Source organism: Saccopteryx leptura, chromosome 2 (assembly GCF_036850995.1).
Source record: "Saccopteryx leptura isolate mSacLep1 chromosome 2, mSacLep1_pri_phased_curated, whole genome shotgun sequence".
Classification (NCBI taxonomy): Eukaryota; Metazoa; Chordata; class Mammalia; order Chiroptera; family Emballonuridae; genus Saccopteryx; species Saccopteryx leptura.
In genome coordinates, this window is record NC_089504.1 from 101,583,305 (window position 1) to 101,602,355 (window position 19,051).

At 50.6% G+C, this 19,051-nt stretch overlaps 1 protein-coding gene across 1 annotated transcript; it reads right to left on the bottom strand.

Annotated features, from left to right (window-relative positions):
- Positions 1 to 598: 598 nt before the first annotated feature.
- Positions 599 to 11,557, bottom strand: S1PR3 (sphingosine-1-phosphate receptor 3). Its single transcript, XM_066368454.1, has 2 exons — positions 11,353 to 11,557; positions 599 to 3,576 (listed from the first exon to the last, which is right to left on the bottom strand). Exon 2 carries the CDS (start codon positions 3,442 to 3,444, stop codon positions 2,308 to 2,310), a length of 1,137 nt encoding a protein of 378 aa, XP_066224551.1. The 5' UTR covers positions 3,445 to 3,576; positions 11,353 to 11,557; the 3' UTR covers positions 599 to 2,307.
- Between the last annotated feature and the right edge of the window lie 7,494 nt (positions 11,558 to 19,051).

Below are 19,051 nucleotides of genomic sequence, written 5' to 3' on the forward strand. Positions count from 1 at the left end.
CTGTGGACGACCCCCACATGGACTCCAACAACGGTTTATACAAAAGCTTTCTGTTTTATTTTTTAAACAAACATACATGGGACATAACAAAGGTTATTAACTGAATGAGATCTAATGGGAAGGTACTGTGTTGCTTTGAAACACCGAACCTCTAAATGAGCTCCAGCTAGCTGGTTAGAAACATACACATGGGTGTTCAAGTTAACTATGCTTTGCACATATCAAATGAATGCAATCTTTTTTCTTTTTCAGTATTTTTCATTCAGGCTGCTTGAAAGTGTTATGTCATGTCACAGTAAAGTTGTGGCAATGGTGCAAAGTGCTATATTAATGTTGGCACCAGAGATACGGGCCCCAGAGTGACTCAGAGCTGTGACAGAAAGTTCTAAAGTCTCCTGTCTCAACCTCAGGAAAATGCCATGCTTGACCTGTGGGCTCTCTGATGATGCATTTTGTTCTTAACCTGCTTAATGCTTAACTTTTCTAGAAATGTCCTGGAATTTCTCGTTATTTGGTAAGAGAATAAGTTCCTTTTCAGTGATGTAAAGAAGGTAACAACAACCACAAAAAAATTAAAAAAAAATACCACCGACGAACATCTCCTTACAAACAGGATTTATCTCATTAGTAATAAAAATGTGGAGAGTCTTTGGTCAGTACATGGTCATCGCCCAGGGCCCACGGAAATGTCCCTCAATAAGAACAACTTGCCTCAGATGAAACAGGAGTCTATTTCTCTTCAGAAGAGTTAATGTGATAAGACTTCTTCAGTCCCTTATGGTGGTGACACGCTCACTGAACCCCAAAACACCAGACTGTTCTCCTGTGAGATTTCCCCAAAAGCAGCCTTTTGCAGGTTTGTTTGCTTTGTTTTTGTTTTTTTACAAAGAACTCGAGCCATCAACCATGGGCTTAAGAGAGTACCACAGACGTGGGTGTCTTGTCATCAGTTTACGTTCTCACTTCTCATGGACTCCGGACTCCACGGGGAAGGGCATGCCCCAAAATGCCTCCATGTGGTTCCTTTATAAAGTAAACAGTGGTGTAGGAGCCACCTACATCAAAAAGTAAGATCACAATAAGATTATGTTTCTTTGAAGAAGGCGCCCACCACCAGGTCACATTTCCTCTCCTGGCAACTAAACTGCTCTAATGGGGACTGTGGGGGTCAGCTTTCCGGAAGTTGTGAGGCTGCTGCTGGCCCCCGCTCCTCTGCTGCGACCACATGGGGGTTACTGGCTAGGTGCTTTTCTGATATAGAAGTGAACTTAACACAGGGTCGAAGTGGTGTCCTGTAAACCTGTCCTAATTCAATAGAAATCTTCCATTAAACAGATGGCTGCTTTTGAAAACCTGGAAAGGTGAAACGGTCCAGGACTCTGTCCTTGTTTCTCCAGAGTTGGTCCACTTCTGAGGTGGTTTGGGACATAGGTTCCTGAAAGGCCTTGGTTGACTTTCCTGTGATTTGGGGAAACCTGTGTATAATCCTGTAACATGGCTAAATTAGGTTTTGGATGTCATCAAAACTGTGTAGGAACACATGACAGAAGATATGCTGGGGTCCTTCAGGGGCCCTGCCTCCACAGAGCAAGGCTGCTCTTGCCAGGATCCTTCAGATTGTCCGGCTCCCAGGCATGTCTCAGGACTGTCCAGGGTCAGACCCACACATCCGGGACCAGCCTTGGATGAGATCTTTGAGAATTTTGGCATTCAGGATCTGAAATCTGGTCAATTCTAGACTTTACCTGGCATGTCCACCTTGTTCCTAGCCATTGCCTTATAGCGGATGGTCTGGTGGTCTGGTCAGAATATGCCATGTTATCTGTTAACTGCACCAAGTCTGCAGTTCTGCATGTGCCCATAGCAGGCAAGCAGAACACCTGTGCAACGCAGCACACAAGTGACAGACACACTGTTCCATGCTGGGAACAGTCAGTGTAATGTAGTTACCCAATGTCTCCATGTCTTGGGAACCAGGTCCATAAGCTTCTCTCTCCAGAAATACCTGAGAGCAGCCAGTGGGATTCAAGGCAAGGTGGCGATGACATCAGCAGCTTGGTACGTTTGGAAGGCTTTGCAGCTTGAAACAGGCAAGGAACGCTGTCTACACTGAAATGCGTTGGCAAGTCTTTGAGTCCCAGCCATCAGAGCCAGCCAATCCTAGGAGGCTGTTGGCAGAGCAGGTGTCTTGAATGTGTCAGCTCTGGCAAAGCTCCGGCGAGACCTGCAATAAATAAGCACGTAGCCCCAGGACAGGCACCGCCCCTCCCCCAGAGATATAAGGACCCCTGCCGCTAGGGACCAGACTCACTTGCAGAGGACCCCATTCTGCAGGGTTTTGTTCTTGTTGGTTATGCAAGGGGAGGTGACTGTCTGGGGCGTGTCCTCCTTGCTTTTAGGGGAGGGGCTGCTGTTGCTGCCACTGGATTTGCTCTTGCTCGGGTCTAGGGCGAGCTGGATGGGCGAGGCACGGGCACCCTGGGCCCTGACGAGACAGCCGCAGACCAGCCGGAAAAAGGCACGGCGCATCTCTTTGCTGGCCAGAGTGTAGATGACGGGGTTCATGGCGGAGTTGAGCACCGCCAGCACGATGAACCATTTGGCCTTGAAAAGCACGGCGCACTCCTTCACCTTGCAGGCTACGTCGACGAGGAAGAGGATGAAGAGCGGGGACCAGCAGGCGATGAACACGCTCACCACGATCACCACGGTGCGCAGCAGGGCCATGGAGCGCTCCGAGTTGTGGGGGCTGGCCACCCTGCGGCTGCTGGACTTCACCAGGCAGTAGATGCGTGCGTACAGGACCACGATGGTCAGCAGGATGGCGGTGAAGATGCTGATGCAGAATGCGATGTACTTCTTGGAGTAGAGGGGCAGGATGGTGGAGCAGTCGGGCAGGTTGTGTAGGCAGTTCCAGCCCAGAATGGGCAAGGCGCCCAGTGAGAACGCGATGAGCCAGCACATCCCGATCAGGAGGAAGACTCGGTGCTTCTTGTTAGCATCATAGGGCCTCATTTTGATCATGGTCAGGTGCCGTTCGATGGCAATGGCCAGCAAGCTACAGGTAGATGCCCCAAGGGCCACAAACATGCTGCCCTCCCGCAGGAACCAGACCGTAGGAGACAGGCTCAGCGTCCTCTTGCCCGACATCAGAATGTTAACCTTATAGGCGATGCCGGCCAGCAGGTCGCAGAGCGCCAGATTGCCGATGAAGAAGTACATGCGGTTGTGAAACTTGTTGTTTTTCCAGATGGCGATCAGAACCATCAGGTTCTCCAGGACGATGAAGCTGCAGATGACCAAGAACAGCACCGTGGTGAGGGTGCTGCCCTCCGGGGCGTCCCTCAGCCGGCTGGCCAGCTTGCCCACGTAGTTGTAATGTTCGTGCAGGGTATCGTTCCCAGGGTAGGGGGTGCTGGGGCGCGGTGCTAGGACCCTGGCCATCACAAGAAATTCACAGCTGGTCTGCTCTACAACCACTAGAGGGCGCCCAGGGAACGTCCATGTCTAAAAAAGAGCGGCTCAGGCTTCAGCACCAACTGGTCGGACCTCTGCTGGGGCATTGCCATTGGACTCCTGCAAAAGAAGGGGGAGTGGTCCCAATGAGAGGAGAACACCACCAAGGAGCCAGGCCGGCAGCAAAGCTGGAGAAAGGCACCGAAATGCTGAAGTACATGGATGGCGGGTCCTTACAGGCTGAGTTCCTGGTGATGCAGGAGGATTTAGGAAGTGATTGGGTGTTTGCGGTCTCAGGAGGGAAGTTCAGGTCCAGAGCCCTGGTCAGTCACTTGCTTCTGTAGCAATGATGCACAGACTCAAACAACTTCCCTGTAGAAATGCTATCAGGTAATCCTCACCTGAGTATCAGCTGTGACTGTCTAAGTCCCCCAAACGAAATCAGTGGATGTGAACTGAAAGACACAACCAACTTGGGGGCACTAGGGAGACAGAAAGGTGTGAGCCCAGGAGCCACACACTGGACAGCCCTGAATTTTAACCCTTCTCCCACTGGACCCTGAACACTGACCCCATTTTCTGTTGCCTCCTGTCATGTCCAGGGTGAAGCAAAACCAACTATCAAGGTTGAAAGGGCTTGCAGTGAACTCAATACATTTAAGTTAGTTAAATATCTAAATGTCTAAGATCAAATGAGGTTAATTTACAACAGCCCACTGTGTCTATCAGTAAAGGTGGATTGTTGGGTTTTGTTTTTGTGCTTTTTTTTTTTTTGTACTTTTTGACATTTAAGTCACAACCCTAAATTGGAGTCAAGGGCAAATGGACCATTCTCCAGTGACTTGGGGCTTGGCATTTTGGAGGTTGATGTGACCTGAAGGCCTCGTGTATCCACTGAGATCATTCCCAGAATGAATGGAGGCCAGACAGGCCCGAGTCCCTGGAAGGACCCAGGGGTCAGTTAGGGCAGCTGCTCTGCAGGGGAGGGCCCTGCCCATGGTAACTGGCTTTCCTGCACCGCAGGTGCTGGTCCCAGGGCCTTGCGGATGCTGTCACACCCTCCCCTCCGTTCATTAGTCTGGGGCCCTGTCCTCTGAGGCTGGGCAGAGGTGGCCCGCTGCTTCTCTGCGGGGATTTCTCCCAGGGTCCAGGAGCTTCAGGGTGCTACTTGATTTGGAAACCCTGTGGGCCCTGGCACCTGAGCTGATGCCTGTGCTCTGCGCAAGCTGCCCCTGACCTTTTCCTGGTCCCCCTACAACAGTTGTCTGAGGCCACGCAGGACTGGGAGGTCAGCTTGGATGCCAACTCTGGCAGAAACTTCTTCTAACTTCATAAGGGACCAGCAGGCAGGTTCTGAGGCTGGATTACAATGAAGGACTGGGGGGTAGGGGTTACTGAGCCTCCTCGATTGCTGATCAGCCCCGAGGCTGCCTCCCTGACTGCTGCCCACCCAGGCGCAGGGGCACCTGGCTGCTCTGAGTGCAAGGCAAAGCTGCCTGGGTGCTCCCAACCCCGGAACTCCCCACCCCCAACTTGGCCTGAGGACCATCAAGGACAACGGATGTCCACTGGTTCTTCCAGCGGCGACAGCGACAGGCCACCTTGGTGGGCAGCTATCTCACCAGCCCCCTTCTCTTCTTGTCCCTCCCCCATTTTTACTTAAATCTTGTCAGTCCTTTAAGCCCGAGCCAAATTCTATCTGCTCTGTGACATTTTCTAGAACTGGCCCAGCTCTTGGTGACTTTTCTTGGCATTCCATTTCTTAAAACAAATCGCAAGGAATGTTTCCAAGAGCAGAAACGACAGCAGCGGCTCCCAGTGTCCGGGCCCTGTGTCCGAGGTGCCTTGTCCAGTTCTCACACCACACCTGGAGCTCAGAGCATGCTGCCCGTTGTGTGGGCCTTATTCCTGTTCCTCTGTGCATTCTTTATCTGTGAACGGTGAGCGAGGACTCCACCCCCCACTCTGCTGGACACCAATGATACCACAGGTGGTCCTGTTCTTAGAAAAGGCTCAGCACGAGGGAAGGGATAGAGGCACAGTTCTGAGAGCCATAAGAAGCAGTGCCCTGAGAGTGGCTCCATACCCCAAAGCTGGCCTGAGGACCTTTCATACATCCCCACACAGGGCCGCCTGCTCGTATGTCCAGGTGACCCCTGCTCTGTCCCTCACCTCCTCCAGTTTGCCTCAAAATGTCTGTTGAGCATCCACTCCCCCATTGGGAGCTTCTGTCCCAGACACTGATAATGGCACACATGGTTAACGTGATGCATCATGATATATGGTGAGCACCAGGGAGGTCAGAATGGTAACAGATGAGTAGTGTGAACTGCACGTGACTCACACCCACATGGAAGAAGGGGCTGTGGATGTCTGTACCAGAAATTTTTTGAGACCATGGTACGTCTAAAGCCAGTCTTCTGTGCCTCAACCTCCTGCTGATAACCCACGCCATGTTGTGTGCTTCATGGCTTCCCCTGGACATCCGAGGCCCCTCTGATGGACCCACGAAGCCCAGACAGAAGGGCAGCAAGTCCCTGCAGACCTGCTGCATCCGGACTTCTCCGAGAGTAAGCAGCACAGGGCAAGCAGGCCAAGGGCTCTGTGGGCTGACGTCATTTTCATTTCCCTGCTCGTATGGAGGGTTTTGATAAAGTTGAGCAGAGCGAATAAATACCAAGCACACAATAAAAACTAACAACCAGCCATAAAATAACCACAATAAAAACAGCCCAAGATGGGCCAGAGACCCCCTCAAAGCCTTGCATTCTGAAGGTGAACATATTTTCCCATAAATGCTTGATTTATCATTTTCCTTAATTAAATATTCATGGCTCAAGGAGCATATTTTCTTTTTCCAGAACATTTTTGAAAATGTGAGTCTCCACATTTTGCATAACTGGAAGGCATCCAGCAGTCTTTGGAAGTTAAAAGCCTACGTCCTTTGGAATATCAGCATTAGAATGGGACCCATCCCTAGACACCAGTGTTGGCTGGAGGCCAGGCTGGCTTTATATGCATTGTGAGACTTGCTGCGCCTGGTCAGGGTATCTCGTGAGGGGCTGCTGTCTCACTTCACAGAGAGGGACCCCAACCTGACACCCCTGAGGCTGGGCCCTCAGATGTCCTGGAGACCCTTCTAGCCACTGCCCACTCCCAAATGGGACCACTGTCTGGGCTTCTGTAACCTGTGGCTGACTTCCTGAAGACGGAGCTGTGCAGGACATGGCTGTGCCCACTGGACAGATGTATCGCATATTGTTTGTGGACACAGGTGGTTTCCCAGTGGTCTGGATGCCCTCCTCCATGTATGTGTGGGCACATGTCTGTATGTCCATGGTACCACTGACCCGCCAGCACATGTATTGGTGCCTAGTTTGGGCTCCATTGCGGGAGTTCCCATGGAGACCCATTAGACTCGGCCAACATCCTGCACACGAATGTTTGTGTGGAGTTGGACAAGTCCCCCAGAGGGCAAGAGTTACATATTACAGATGTTCACATTTTGTTTCATTTCAAAAGATTAGTGTCTGGTGGGGGGAGTGACACTGTGCAAGTTTGGTCACTGCTTGAATTCCACCTGAACCCCTACAGCCCAATGCTGAGACACGTGTGCCCTCAGCACTGGGGTACAATATAATAGATACACAGGCTCGCTGGCAGTAGTCTTCCAGCAGATTCAGATTCAGGAATGCCGTGTCCTCCAGCAGGCCTGGCTCAGTCCAGAGCCCAGACCCCCTCAGACCCCTCCCCTGCCTGCATCTCACCTGAAGGAAGTGCACCACCCATGCCTGTGCTCCCCTTAGATTTCAACGGAGACAGTTCCTAAGGGATCTCACTTCATCCTCATAAGCTGAGACCTCCCATCCACCTCTAGATGTTTCAACACCAACCCTTTTTCTTTTTATCTTTTTTTTTTCCTTTTTTATTTTTCTGAAGTGAAAAGCAGGGAGGCAGAGAGACAGACTCCCACATGCGCCCGACTGGAATCTATCCGGCATGCCCACCAGGGGGCGATGCTCTGCCCATGTGGGGCCATTGCTCAGTTGCAAAAGGAGCCATTCTAGCGCCTGAAGTGGAGGCCATGGAGCCATCCTCAGTGCCCGGGCCAACTTTGCTTCAATGGAGCCTTGGCTGCAGGAGGGAAAGAGAGAGAGATAGAGAGAAAGGAGATGGGAAGTGTGGAGAAGCAGATGGGCGCTTCTCCTGTGTGCCCTGACCAGGAATCAAACCCAGGACTTCCACATGCCAGGCCAACCAACCCTTTTTCTTTTTATGGAGAAGGAATAAAGCACCTTCTAGAAAGTGGATCTGAAGTGTGTCCCCCCAGGTTAGACCTTGTTGAGCCAGGGAGCTCCCCTTCCCCTTCCCTCCATTCCAAGGAGGCCCATCCGCAGGGAAGGGAGGGGCGGGGAGAGCCCTGGACCGCAGGTTGATGGATTCCAGATGTGCTTTCTACGCTAGCGATTCACTTTCTCCACAGTCAATTTGAAAAATAAACAAACTATAAAAAGAAGAAAAAGAAAAAAGTAAAGGAAACTATCTCCACAAAGTCTGGGGTCTCTCTCTCTCACGCCGAACAGAAAAGCACAATGAGACAGAGAGAAATTTCTAGAATGCAGGATGCAGTATTTCTAAAAGGCACCTTCTCACAGGGAAATCAACTAGTTCATTCTCTAAACTGAATTCAAACACCAAGCATTTGCCAACAAGCAAAATTTCTTGGAAAGCAGACTTTTTCTTTTTCAAAAGGAAATAATGTGTTGGCCATTTCACGGTCCCAGCAAAATTCTTTGCTAATGAGTATTTCCCTCCCTCTGGATTTCTTAGGCGACCTCTCTCTGCTTTCGGGGATAGTTCACAGCCAGAGGCTGTGCGCACACACACTGCTTTGCATGCTTGCACTTTGCTCTAGGCCAGGAATGGAGCTTCTGGGGAGAAAACCACTGTTATCCATGAACCAGGCGAGGATTTCACATTGGAGGGCTCACTCCACAGGAAGGCCACTGCTTTTAATATGAGAAGTCTCACCTTCTTTGCTTCTCAACCAAGCTTTTCAGACTTTCTCTTCCCTGCTTGCTCTCAATAAGGGCACAGGATTGCATTTCTCCCGAGGTTGTCATGGGCCAATGGGAGTGTGTGGAACAGAGCCCCTCGAGGCAGCTCAAGGCTTATGCAGAGAAGAAGCGTCTGCTGAAGAAATGGGGTCCCTCCCATTCTTTCCCAAAGCGGTGTTCTTGCTCAGAGCCATGGCCTGTGGACCACACATCAAACTTGACCTAGCGGGGACCAGCTCTGGTGCCCCCCCGTCTGACTCCTGACTGTGTACAGGAGGAAAATGAGGCTGGGGGGGGTCCCCATCCTTAAGGACACAGCTCGGAAAGGCCAAACTAGGCTGGATGCCTGTGCCCAGTACACCATGCTAATTAGGCTTCTGTGGAGGTGACTGCCTCTCCAAATGCTCTTCACCTCGACGAGGACAAAAGCGTCCTCAGCACGGCTTTCAAGCCAAATCACCTCTCGCTACTACTCTGCTAGCAAAATCCTGGAATGGGGGTTTTGCTGAAATATGTGGACAACTCTGCCTCCAGGGAAATGGAGTGGGGACATCGCCAAGGCCAAATAGCCTCGTCCTCTGACCAGGACCCCCGCTCCAGCTCACTGTGCTGGTAAGGCACCAGAGCCCCTGGGTGCCACATTCTCCAACAAGCCATCTTGTCACGGATTTGACCCGACTACCCTGATGCCTGGGTTCTTACAGACACACAACTCCCATTCCTCAAAAATAACAACCCCAACACAAAACAAAAGAGGCGACTTTATGTCCATAGCTGTAACAACAATAACAACTGAAATGTATTATTAATGGACACTAGATAGGATTCTACTCAGCATATTATATTGTCTCCAAAATCTTATGGGAAAAATTTCTTAGGGCAATCAATTACTTCAACAGGAACTACATGGCAAAGGAGTACTATGAAATAACTCCAAAATGGATAAAAGAATTCCAAAGCCAAACATGAGGAGATGGGCTCCTGCAGGCCACAGCCCCATGCCGGGTCCCGCACACACGGCCAGCCGCCTGACGATGCCCAGCGCCTGAGTAGTCACACCCTCGGCCCTGGCAGACAAAACAGGGCTCGGCATGACGGCAACCCCCAATGTCTCAAGATTGTGACGTGCTCAGATTCTCATTGTTTTTTATAATGCAAATATATATATGCATACACGGCAGATACTGCATCATCTTTAGGACACAGAAGAGATGCCATGGAACCAAGAGTGCGTTATAATTCCCAGATAAAGGAAAACCAGTCCCCGCGTGTGAAGAAATGAAGCTATTAGGCCACACGTAAGGCTTCTTCTCCAGGGAAACGTGAGTCTCTCCTGTCCACGCATGGTACAACATTAGAGGAGCCACGCACGTGAAGAAAATCACAAACATAAAGAGGAAGGAGGCATTTTCGAAGATGAAACCTGGATGAGAAATCACTGGGTCTGTATCTTAGGGGAGGCTCTTAGGGCTGGCGTTGCATTTTAGAATCTCCTGTGTCAGGTGACCAAGTGCTGCTGGACTGGCAGGCTGGCCCAGTGCAAACATTTGCTGACTGGGAAAACCAACATGTGGGCCCTCTATGATCACAAAAATTATTCGTACTGGCATGGAGCTCTGCCTCAATTAAGTGAGAAACTGTACAGACCCAGGTACTTCCACAACTCCTTGAGCAACACACACACACACACACACACACACACACACACAATCACACACGCATGCGCACACACCCGTACCACCACCAGCCCAGAAAGGGCATGGTCATCCTTATAGTCATAGCCCTGCAGAAGCTAATCCCGCCCTTACCCTTTCTAAGAATCACATCTTTCTCAATCATACCTGCACAGTTTGCACCAGTGGAGAAAAGAACACGGAAAAGATGAAGTATGAGCACGGGATTACACACGACGCCTGCCAGCTGGGATCCTGGCAGCCCAGGGCTGCGGGTGGGGGGTGGGGGTGGAGGGCCGAAGGGTGGAGGGGTGGGCGGGGATGGGGACTGGGTGCAGGGTGGACTTTTCCGTTTTGAAATAATCTCCCCAAAGAGTCTTCTGTTCATGCTGCTATCCTTCCTTCATCCTCAAAACAAATTATGTTTTTGAAAAAAAAAAATTCTAACTCCAAGTCCTCCTTTTACATCTAAATATAAAAAGACCGCAAAGAAATATGTCATTGGGAGTGCCCGACGCCAGAAAGAGAGAGAAAGGAAGGGAGAGACAGAGAGACAGAGACAGAGAGGGTTAGAGAGCACCATTTGGAGACCGGTGAAGGGTGGCAGAGCCAGCGGGGCGCCCTGCGTGCCAGGGAAGGACTTGAGCCCCTTTCCGGGCTCTGCCCTCGGGCTCTGGTTTTCTGTGGGAACCTCATCACTGCACCGGGACTCTGCCTTCTCGCCCCGATTCCCTTGCTTGAAAAATATAAAGAAAGATGAAAAATGTTGTGACAAATATCACTTAAAAATTATTTCACCAGGAGAGTGACCACAGTCACACACTCTTCGAGTCCTCAGGTCCTCGTCCAGGGAGGGTGTCTAACCTTCCAATTGTCCAAGTCAGAGGACGGGTGGGACTTCCCTAAGAAAAGCCACTTCTCCTTCATGCAGGTTAATTGAAGGCAGCTGAGCTCAGAGGCTCCGATTGTACAATAGTTGAAGGGCAAGCGCCCCCTCCCCCTGTCGCGGCCCGGTCACCGGGATGGATGGCTTGGTGGGAGGGGGCGATGCTGTCGTGGTGCGCTCGCCCGCCTGGCTCACTGTCGCGCCGGGGATCGGGTGGAATTTCGTGAGGAAAGTGGGTCCAGCCGCTGCCCCCACCCGCCAGGGAGTCTGCGATCCTCACCTTCGTCCGGGAAGGGCACTCGGGCCGCCGGCATCCTAAGGCCCGGTCCTCCGCTCAGATGCAAGCCAGGCAGGGGAACCGGGCAGTCTCGGTGTTCAGTGGGTCGCACCCGGGCCTGGAGGTCTCGCTTGGGCTCCTCCTGCCATCACATTCAGCTCTGGGTCCCAGTAGCGCGTCCCCGGGACCGGCTCCCCTAGCCACTGCCCGCAAAGCCGGAACACAAACTTTTCCAGCGTCCCGGGGGCGGGCCCCGAGCCCCGCGTCCCCGCCTCCAGCCCCGCCCCCACCCCGCCCCCGACACCCCGCCGGCCTCCCTTCGCCCCCGCACGCGCCCACCTTTCGCGCGGGGTCTCAGTCTACTCTCTCCCCGCGCTCTGCAGCTTTGCGCGGGGCTGCGGGGCTTCAGCCTCCGGCCGCCGCCCCCGCCCCCGCGCGCCTTGTGCCCCCGCTCCCCCTGGGATGCAGTGCTTGTGGGGCCGGCTCGCCCTCTGCCCTGCCCAGGTCCGGCCTCCAGAACGTGCGACCATCGGGCTAGCTCCAGGCGCTGACCCCGGGACCCTTAGACCCCGAGGGGACAAGTCCGAACCAAGTCTGAGGCTGTCCTTGGGTCGGCTGCGCTGAAGGAGAGAGTTTGGGCCGATGATGATTATCACGACAATGATTATCCTTGAGGTCATGATCGTTTCCGTCTGAACCGAACCGACCCTGGCTTACAGGAGGCGCCCAGTCCGCGAACCTGCGGGGGGGCGACCCGCGACTGCTCTGCCCACGCGCGGGTTCAGCTTCTTTGTGATGAGATAAGATGCTTCTCGCGAAACACTTCTGCAAGAAGAGTCCCCCTGGGAAGCGATTCCCTGATCTTCTAGTGGACACGGGAAGCGAGGGCCGCGGAGGGGGTGAGCGCGCAGCCTGCCCTGAGCCGCTGGCGCGGGGGGCGGAGGAGGAACAGGAAAGGCGAGAAGAGATGACCTGGGAGCCCGTTATCCAAAGCAGGGCTATGCGTTCCTGAGCAGACAAGACTGGAGCCGCGGGCGTCCCGGTGCGGTGGGGAACCTTGGGGCAGAGTGTCCTCAGATACCTGCCCCTCCTGTGCCCTTTCGCCTCCAGGGGAGGAGCCTGGAGCAGCTTTTCCCTAGAGCTGAGAGCTGATATTTATTTGGGGTGGGTTGGAGCCTTGATGGGCACCTGCCATATAACGGCATCAGGGTGCAGGCCGCTGGCAAACTGCTCTGTGGTTTCGGGTGGAGAAACGCATCCCTGGGACTCTGGGCTGGAAGGGAAGAGGCGCAGAGCTCGGCCTGCCCTTGGGGCTTGGTGGAAGGAGGTGCTGCCCTTAACGCTATCTGTCCGCGCTACTGTGAGCCTCCCACCCACGCCCCAGCATCTGGCCTTCCAGACTCAGAGTGTCTTGTGCAAGCTCTAAGAAGCCAATTCTGTCCCAAATAGCAAATGGGACCAAATGTGTCTCCATGTCCCACTCCCGCAGCAGTGACTCAAGGAAAAGAGAGGCGAAAGGTGCTGCTTAGCCACTTGTCCTCACCAGGGCAACCAGGTGGCTACTCCCACTGCCTCTGCAGACTCCAGAGCTCTGATAACTACTGGGGTTCCTTACTGCAAGTGTGCAAGAGAGACACAGGATTTGACATACAGTGGCAGTCGTACCTGAAACTCCTCTTTTGTCAATGCTCTTTTCCCCCAAAGATTCCCAATCCTGGGAAGCTCACACCACACACATTCCTGTCCCCTCACTGACCTAGCGCCTACCCTACTCACTTCCCGCTCCTGGCCTTAAAGCTCCGACAGTCGACCCCGACAGTGGAGCCCGACAGGGCCCCTCCATGCTCCCACACAACCCCTAGAGACCATGTACTCTCACTGCATCCCAGAAGAAAGCCAGCCCTCACTAAGGGTCTAAGAACACACTGGCACCTCTGCACCCCTGGTTAAAAAGAACATCTCTTTACAGAAAAATGCCAGCTCATAATGAAGACAGAGGGGGAGAATTAGCAAGTTCCGGTCCTGCAGCCCTCAAGGAAATAATTGAGTCAAAGTCAGGCATGGCCAACATATGGCCTGCGAGCCAGATGCGGCCTGCATAATGAGTTTATGCGGCCCGCGATTAAATTTTTAATATTCTCCACTACTTTAAAATCTCAGCTACTCAGAAGTGGAAGCGTCTTTGATTATTGGAAATCGAGATATTCAAGAAGATAGTGATACGTGGAAAAGAATTCCGCGTGTGACTAATCTAGGGTTAACTTACAATAATTGGCCAATGGATTCGAGATACTTCTTTATTTTTTTAAAAAATTCCATTATAAAGGTTTACAACTTTTGTACTTGTCTGTACTCGATATGAACTGTTTGACATTTAGTGGTGATGTGAAACCTACATTCTTTTAGGTGGAGTTTGCCAGTGCGCACCCAAGGTCAAACAATTCATTATTTTTGTGGTCAAGTGTGCTGAATCAAGTGGCATTGTAGCATAGACAATAGCTGCAGTTGATAACTGAAAACATGTCCAGGCTGTTTGTAAAACAAAGTAATTGTTTTATTTGTGATATAACCCCATCAAGCTCATTCTATTAAATATTGTTTTGATTGATTGCAATACAGTTTGGATATTTATATGGTATGTAATTATATTTTTATTAAAATATATTTTTATTAAAATAATATTGTATATTAAAATTTTTTTCACTCACATTTATTCATAAACAAATTACATAATAAAATTTTGTTTACTTAAACGAATCATTTTTGTATTTAACATTTTTTAATTTTAATATTTCATCCGGCCCATGAAAAAAGTTTTTTCTAATCTGGTCCAAGGGCAAAAACTGTTGGCCACGCCTGGACAAAGTGATTTAATGCTCCCAGAGGTGGAAGTGTGGAGAACTGGCTAACCACGGATTGCTAGCCAGAAAAGGAGAACTTATTTCACTTTTCATGGTGGCACCTGGCTTCCAGCTCCTTAATAGGAGATCAAGCTTAATGTCAAGTGTCCTGGACCATCCTGACAGCTTGGGAGGATGTGGAACCCAGCACACAATAGCACCCATGCTGTTTTCTTGCTAAAAACTCTTTCCTTGACTCAGAGGTCAGATGTGGAGCCCACATTTCTGGTTTATGGGATGGAAAAGGGACAGAGCAACAAGGTAAATGGAATCAGGGAAAAGCAAGCAGATGAGTCCAACAGCGACCATTCTGTCGTCAGTTGGCCTGGTCTCCTAAAACAAGCCAATGCCAGAAAAAGGGTGAGGATAGTTCTAGTATAGAAACAGTGAAAACGATGCAATATTCTTAGCAGCAAGCGTGGAGCCTAACAGACACCTGCATCAACTGACCACTGTGACAGACAGTTTGGAGGACATTTCAATATGATGGAGTCTTGAATGATAGGACTGAATTATCATTAATGTTATTAAGTGTGATAACAGTGCAACATTTCTCTAGAACATTCTTATGTTTAGGATGTTCCTGCTGAACTATTAAAGGATGAAATGTGTCGATGGCAGAATTTTGTTTTTAAATTATTCTGCAAAAACAGTATATACCCATACAGCTGCTATAACAAAATGTTAACAATCTAGGCGGTAGATGTGGGGGAAGTTGTACAATGTGTTCCCCTTAATTATATGCTAAAATGTTTTTTCATATAAAAGTTGGAGAGGCCCTGGCCGGTTGGCTCAGTGGTAGAGCGTCGGCCTGGCGTGCGGGGGACCCGGGTTCGATTCCTGGCCAGAGCACACAGGAGAAGCACCCATCTGCTTCTCCACCCCTCCCCCTCTCCTTCCTCTCTGTCTCTCTCTTCCCCTCCTGCAGCCAAGGCTCCATTGGAGCAAAGTTGGCTCCGGGCGCTGAGGATGGTTCTGTGGCCTCTGCCTCAGGTGCTAGAATGGCTCTGGTTGCGACAGAGCAACACCCCAGATGGGCAGAACATCGGCCCCTGGTGGGCGTGCCGGGTGGATCCCGGTCGGGCACATGCGGGAGTCTGTCTGACTGCCTCCTGATTTCCAACTTCAGAAAAATACAAAAAAAAAAAAAAAGAAAAGTTGGAGAAAACTACAATGTCAGATATTATATAACTTAAAATTTTCTCCACCTCAGTACTAAGGCTATATAATCAAATCTAGACTTATAGGAATAAAATGAAAAGGTAATATGATTTATATCTGTAGATGATTGAAAACCAAATTTGACTATCATTTGAACAAATATAGTACATACTTACTTTTAATTTAAAAAAATACATTCACTTCCCAGCACTAGTGCCTGCCGCCTGGCAGACAGGCGTAGTGTGGCTAGAGGGCATCAGTTGCGCGGCTCTCACCACTAGGGAGCTTCTCCCAGCAGAACCACGGTGACATGGAATAGATTGCAGGAGCCGAGTAGCTGGGAAGGCCAGACCCTTTCACCTGTAAATGTACCTGTTTTTGCCCCGTAATCCGCCCTCCCAGCCTCTACCTCCAGGGCCCCAGGGTGCGTTTTGCAGTCCCCAAGTTGGCATTAATCTGCACCATGCCTTTTCTGGGCTCTTTCGTAGTGCCTATCTTGAGTCAAATTGCACACCATCTTTTTTGATTTTCAGAAGCTGCTCTTCAAGCGTGCACTCAGGACAGCATGATATGGGTCCACACATGGGGATGAGCCTGTGGAGGGGGCTTTGGGCAGGAGCAGGGGGACGTAGGGGGGTACAGGGAAGGGTACCTGGTGGAAAGGAGCCCTCAGGAACCCTGGGCAATGTTGGGGCCCAGGCTGTGGTTCTCTGACAAATCACTCACTGTGAGTGCAGTCTTTTGCACAGTGCTGGGGAGAAATAGGTTTACAACACTGGTCTGGATATGGACTTGCAAAATGAAACTGGGCCTTTTGTATAATGACCTTGTCGGGGCTCAAATGCAGCCTCTGACTTGCTGCCAGAACTCTTTTTTTTTTATTCATTGATTTTAGGATAGAAAAAAGAGGAGGGAGAGAGAAATATTGATTGGCTGTTCTACTTAATTATGCACTCATTCGTTGATTCTTGTATGTGCCCTGACAAGGGATCGAACCTGCAACCTTGGTATATTGGGAGCATACTCTAACTGAGCTACCCGGCCAGGGCCACTGCCAGGACTCTTTTATAATAAGTATTCATTCATTGACAGAGACACTGACAAAAGCTGAGCCTCATGACTTCAATGGTGACTTTCCCAGTTTCTATATCAACTCTCCCCGTCTTTGTGCCTCATGCACCCCCTTTCTGCACCCTTAATGTCAGCCAGGAACCGACAGAGATTCCAAGAAGTGTTCTATTTACATTTCATATTTTGTAAGGATGTTTATAGTCAGACACCTAACAAGAGTGTGTGTGTGTGTTTATGTAAGTGTATAACTTTGTATGCATATGTGTGTATATATGTATGTATGTGTATGTGTAAAAGTATATACATGTGCACACATATGTATCAATATGTGTATATATGGATGTGCAAGTATATGTACATATATGTGGATATGGACTCTTGTGTGCATATGTGTGCCTGTTGGCATGTGTGGGCATGTGGTTGTGTGTGTGCACGTGCTGCACGGGGACTGTATCTTGTGAGGAAGGTAATGTGTCTGACCCTCCAGGGAGCATGAGCACCTGGACCTTGTGGTATAAGACAAAATAAATGTTTGGTCTTCTGCTCATGGTTCTTGGCTCAGACCTCCTAAAATCATTGAATTTATTGTCTTTTGTATGGGGTAGGGTGTGGCAGACAGACTCAGGATGGGGCTGGAGGGGAGAGGGGTTGGAGATGGAGTTAATCACCAAAGGCCAATGATTTCATCAGTGATGCCTGCATAATGAACCTCCACACACACTCCTAAACAACAGGGTTTGGGGAGGTTCCAGGTTGGGGAACACCTCTAGGTGCTGGGGGGTGACACTCCCAGAGAGGACGTGGGAGCTCCGTGCCCTGCTTCCCGATACCTTGTCCTATGCATCTCCTCCATTGGGCTGCTTCGGAGTTGTCACCTTTGTGAAAAGCCAGTAACATAAGTAAAGCATCTCCCTGGGTTCTGTGAGTTATTCTAGCCAATGACCAAACCCGAGGAGGGCGTAGGATCCTGCAAGTTTGTGGTCAGCTGGGCAGAAGATCCAGTGGGAGTGGACAGACAGGAACGTGGACAGAGCGGACGTGTGAACTCAGCCTGGGGAGTGGTAAGGGTCTAGTGTGTGTGGGCTTGTGAGTGTGCAAGCGTGGGTTTTCAGGGATGCTTGCGGCTCTGGACGCAGGAGAGGCATGGGCCGCACTCCTAATTTGATCCTCCCATTGTTTTGATGGAGGAGAGTCCTCTGAGGGCTGATGGTGATGCCTGCATCTGAGTCCTGCAAACTAGGCAGCTCGGTCTTCAGCTGCCCTGATGCTTTCAGTTAAATTAGTCCAAATGTGTGTCTGCCTTGCCAGATGCCATGCCTGGGAAGCTGGTAGGAGCAGGCTTGCCAGAGCAGGGCTCTCTGTTTACGGAGAACTGTGTATACACATGGTCTGCGGTGTCATTCAACACAAATGCTTGGTTGTGTCTATCCAGCCACCCACACTGCTGTGGTGGACAGGTGGGTGTGCGCAAACCTGCCTGCACTCTGCTCGGACCTGTCCTGTGTACTCCTCCCCGGCCCCTGGCTTTTTGAACGAATGTCTGTGACATTGTTGAGTAACTGCTTTTTCTTGGCTGCAGAAGGGTTTCCTTGGGCACCGGGGATGTGTGTGTGTGTGGGGGAAGGGTGGAGATAAATATAATCGTAATTGTGCATTTCCTTTGCTCCTCCAACATCAAAGGCCTGTGCGTTTTAAGCAGAAAGGACTGAAGGAGCTTTGATGGGGACAGAAAGAGCACAGGTCAGCACTGACCAGCACTTGGTCCTGCTGTTCCAAGAGATTTGCACAGCATGGCTCCTTCATCCTCACAACGCCCTGTGAGATCAACGGTGGTAACATCCCGTTTTTCAGATGAGGTGTCTGAGGCCCAGATTTGATTGTAGGTTTGCCCAATGTAACACAGCTGGGGAGCAGCAGAGTTGAAGAGCTTTGTCCCTTCGGAGTTTGTTGGTCTATTTTAGTGCCGTGGGGATTGCGAGCCTCCTGACAGACACTGGACTAGACTTTAGACGTAGATGACCGATCCTGGGGGAACCTCTGGAAGTCCCTTAGCCGGCTCCCTGGACCTCAGGTGGCTGAAGCCTGAGGGCAGAAAGGGGAGGAGGATGGGTGCCATTGCTGGCTTCCCTCTTGCCAGTCCTCACACCTGCTTCTGGTTCTGGATGGCGTGTGGCTGGTTTGGGGCGCTGGACAGAAGCTGCCCAGATCCCTGCTGGACACCCCTGGTCAAGCCTGTTAGGACCACTAGCCAGGCAGGAATGCTGTAGTGAGGAGAAGTGTGAGGAATCTTCTGAGTTTCAGTCTCTGCATCTGGAAGATGGAACATTGTACCTATTCCATGAGTGGAATGTTAACTGGGTATTTAAATGGGCTATAGAAATTCTGTAACTTCATGCAATACACAACTGTGTGAAAAAGCCTTTACTTCCACATTAACTGAGTGGAAACCTTACACAAGCCTTTCTTCTCGACTAAAAAATAGGTTAAAAGCTGAGTTTATAAAAAAGGGAAAATGTCGCAAATTAATAATTAAGCTCTTACCTCAAAGAATGAAAAAAATAAGAACAAAA

Coding starts and splice junctions, on each gene's coding strand:
- S1PR3 (XM_066368454.1), bottom strand. CDS start 3,444: ATGGCCAGGGTCCTAGCACCGCGCCCCAGCACCCCCTACCCTGGGAAC.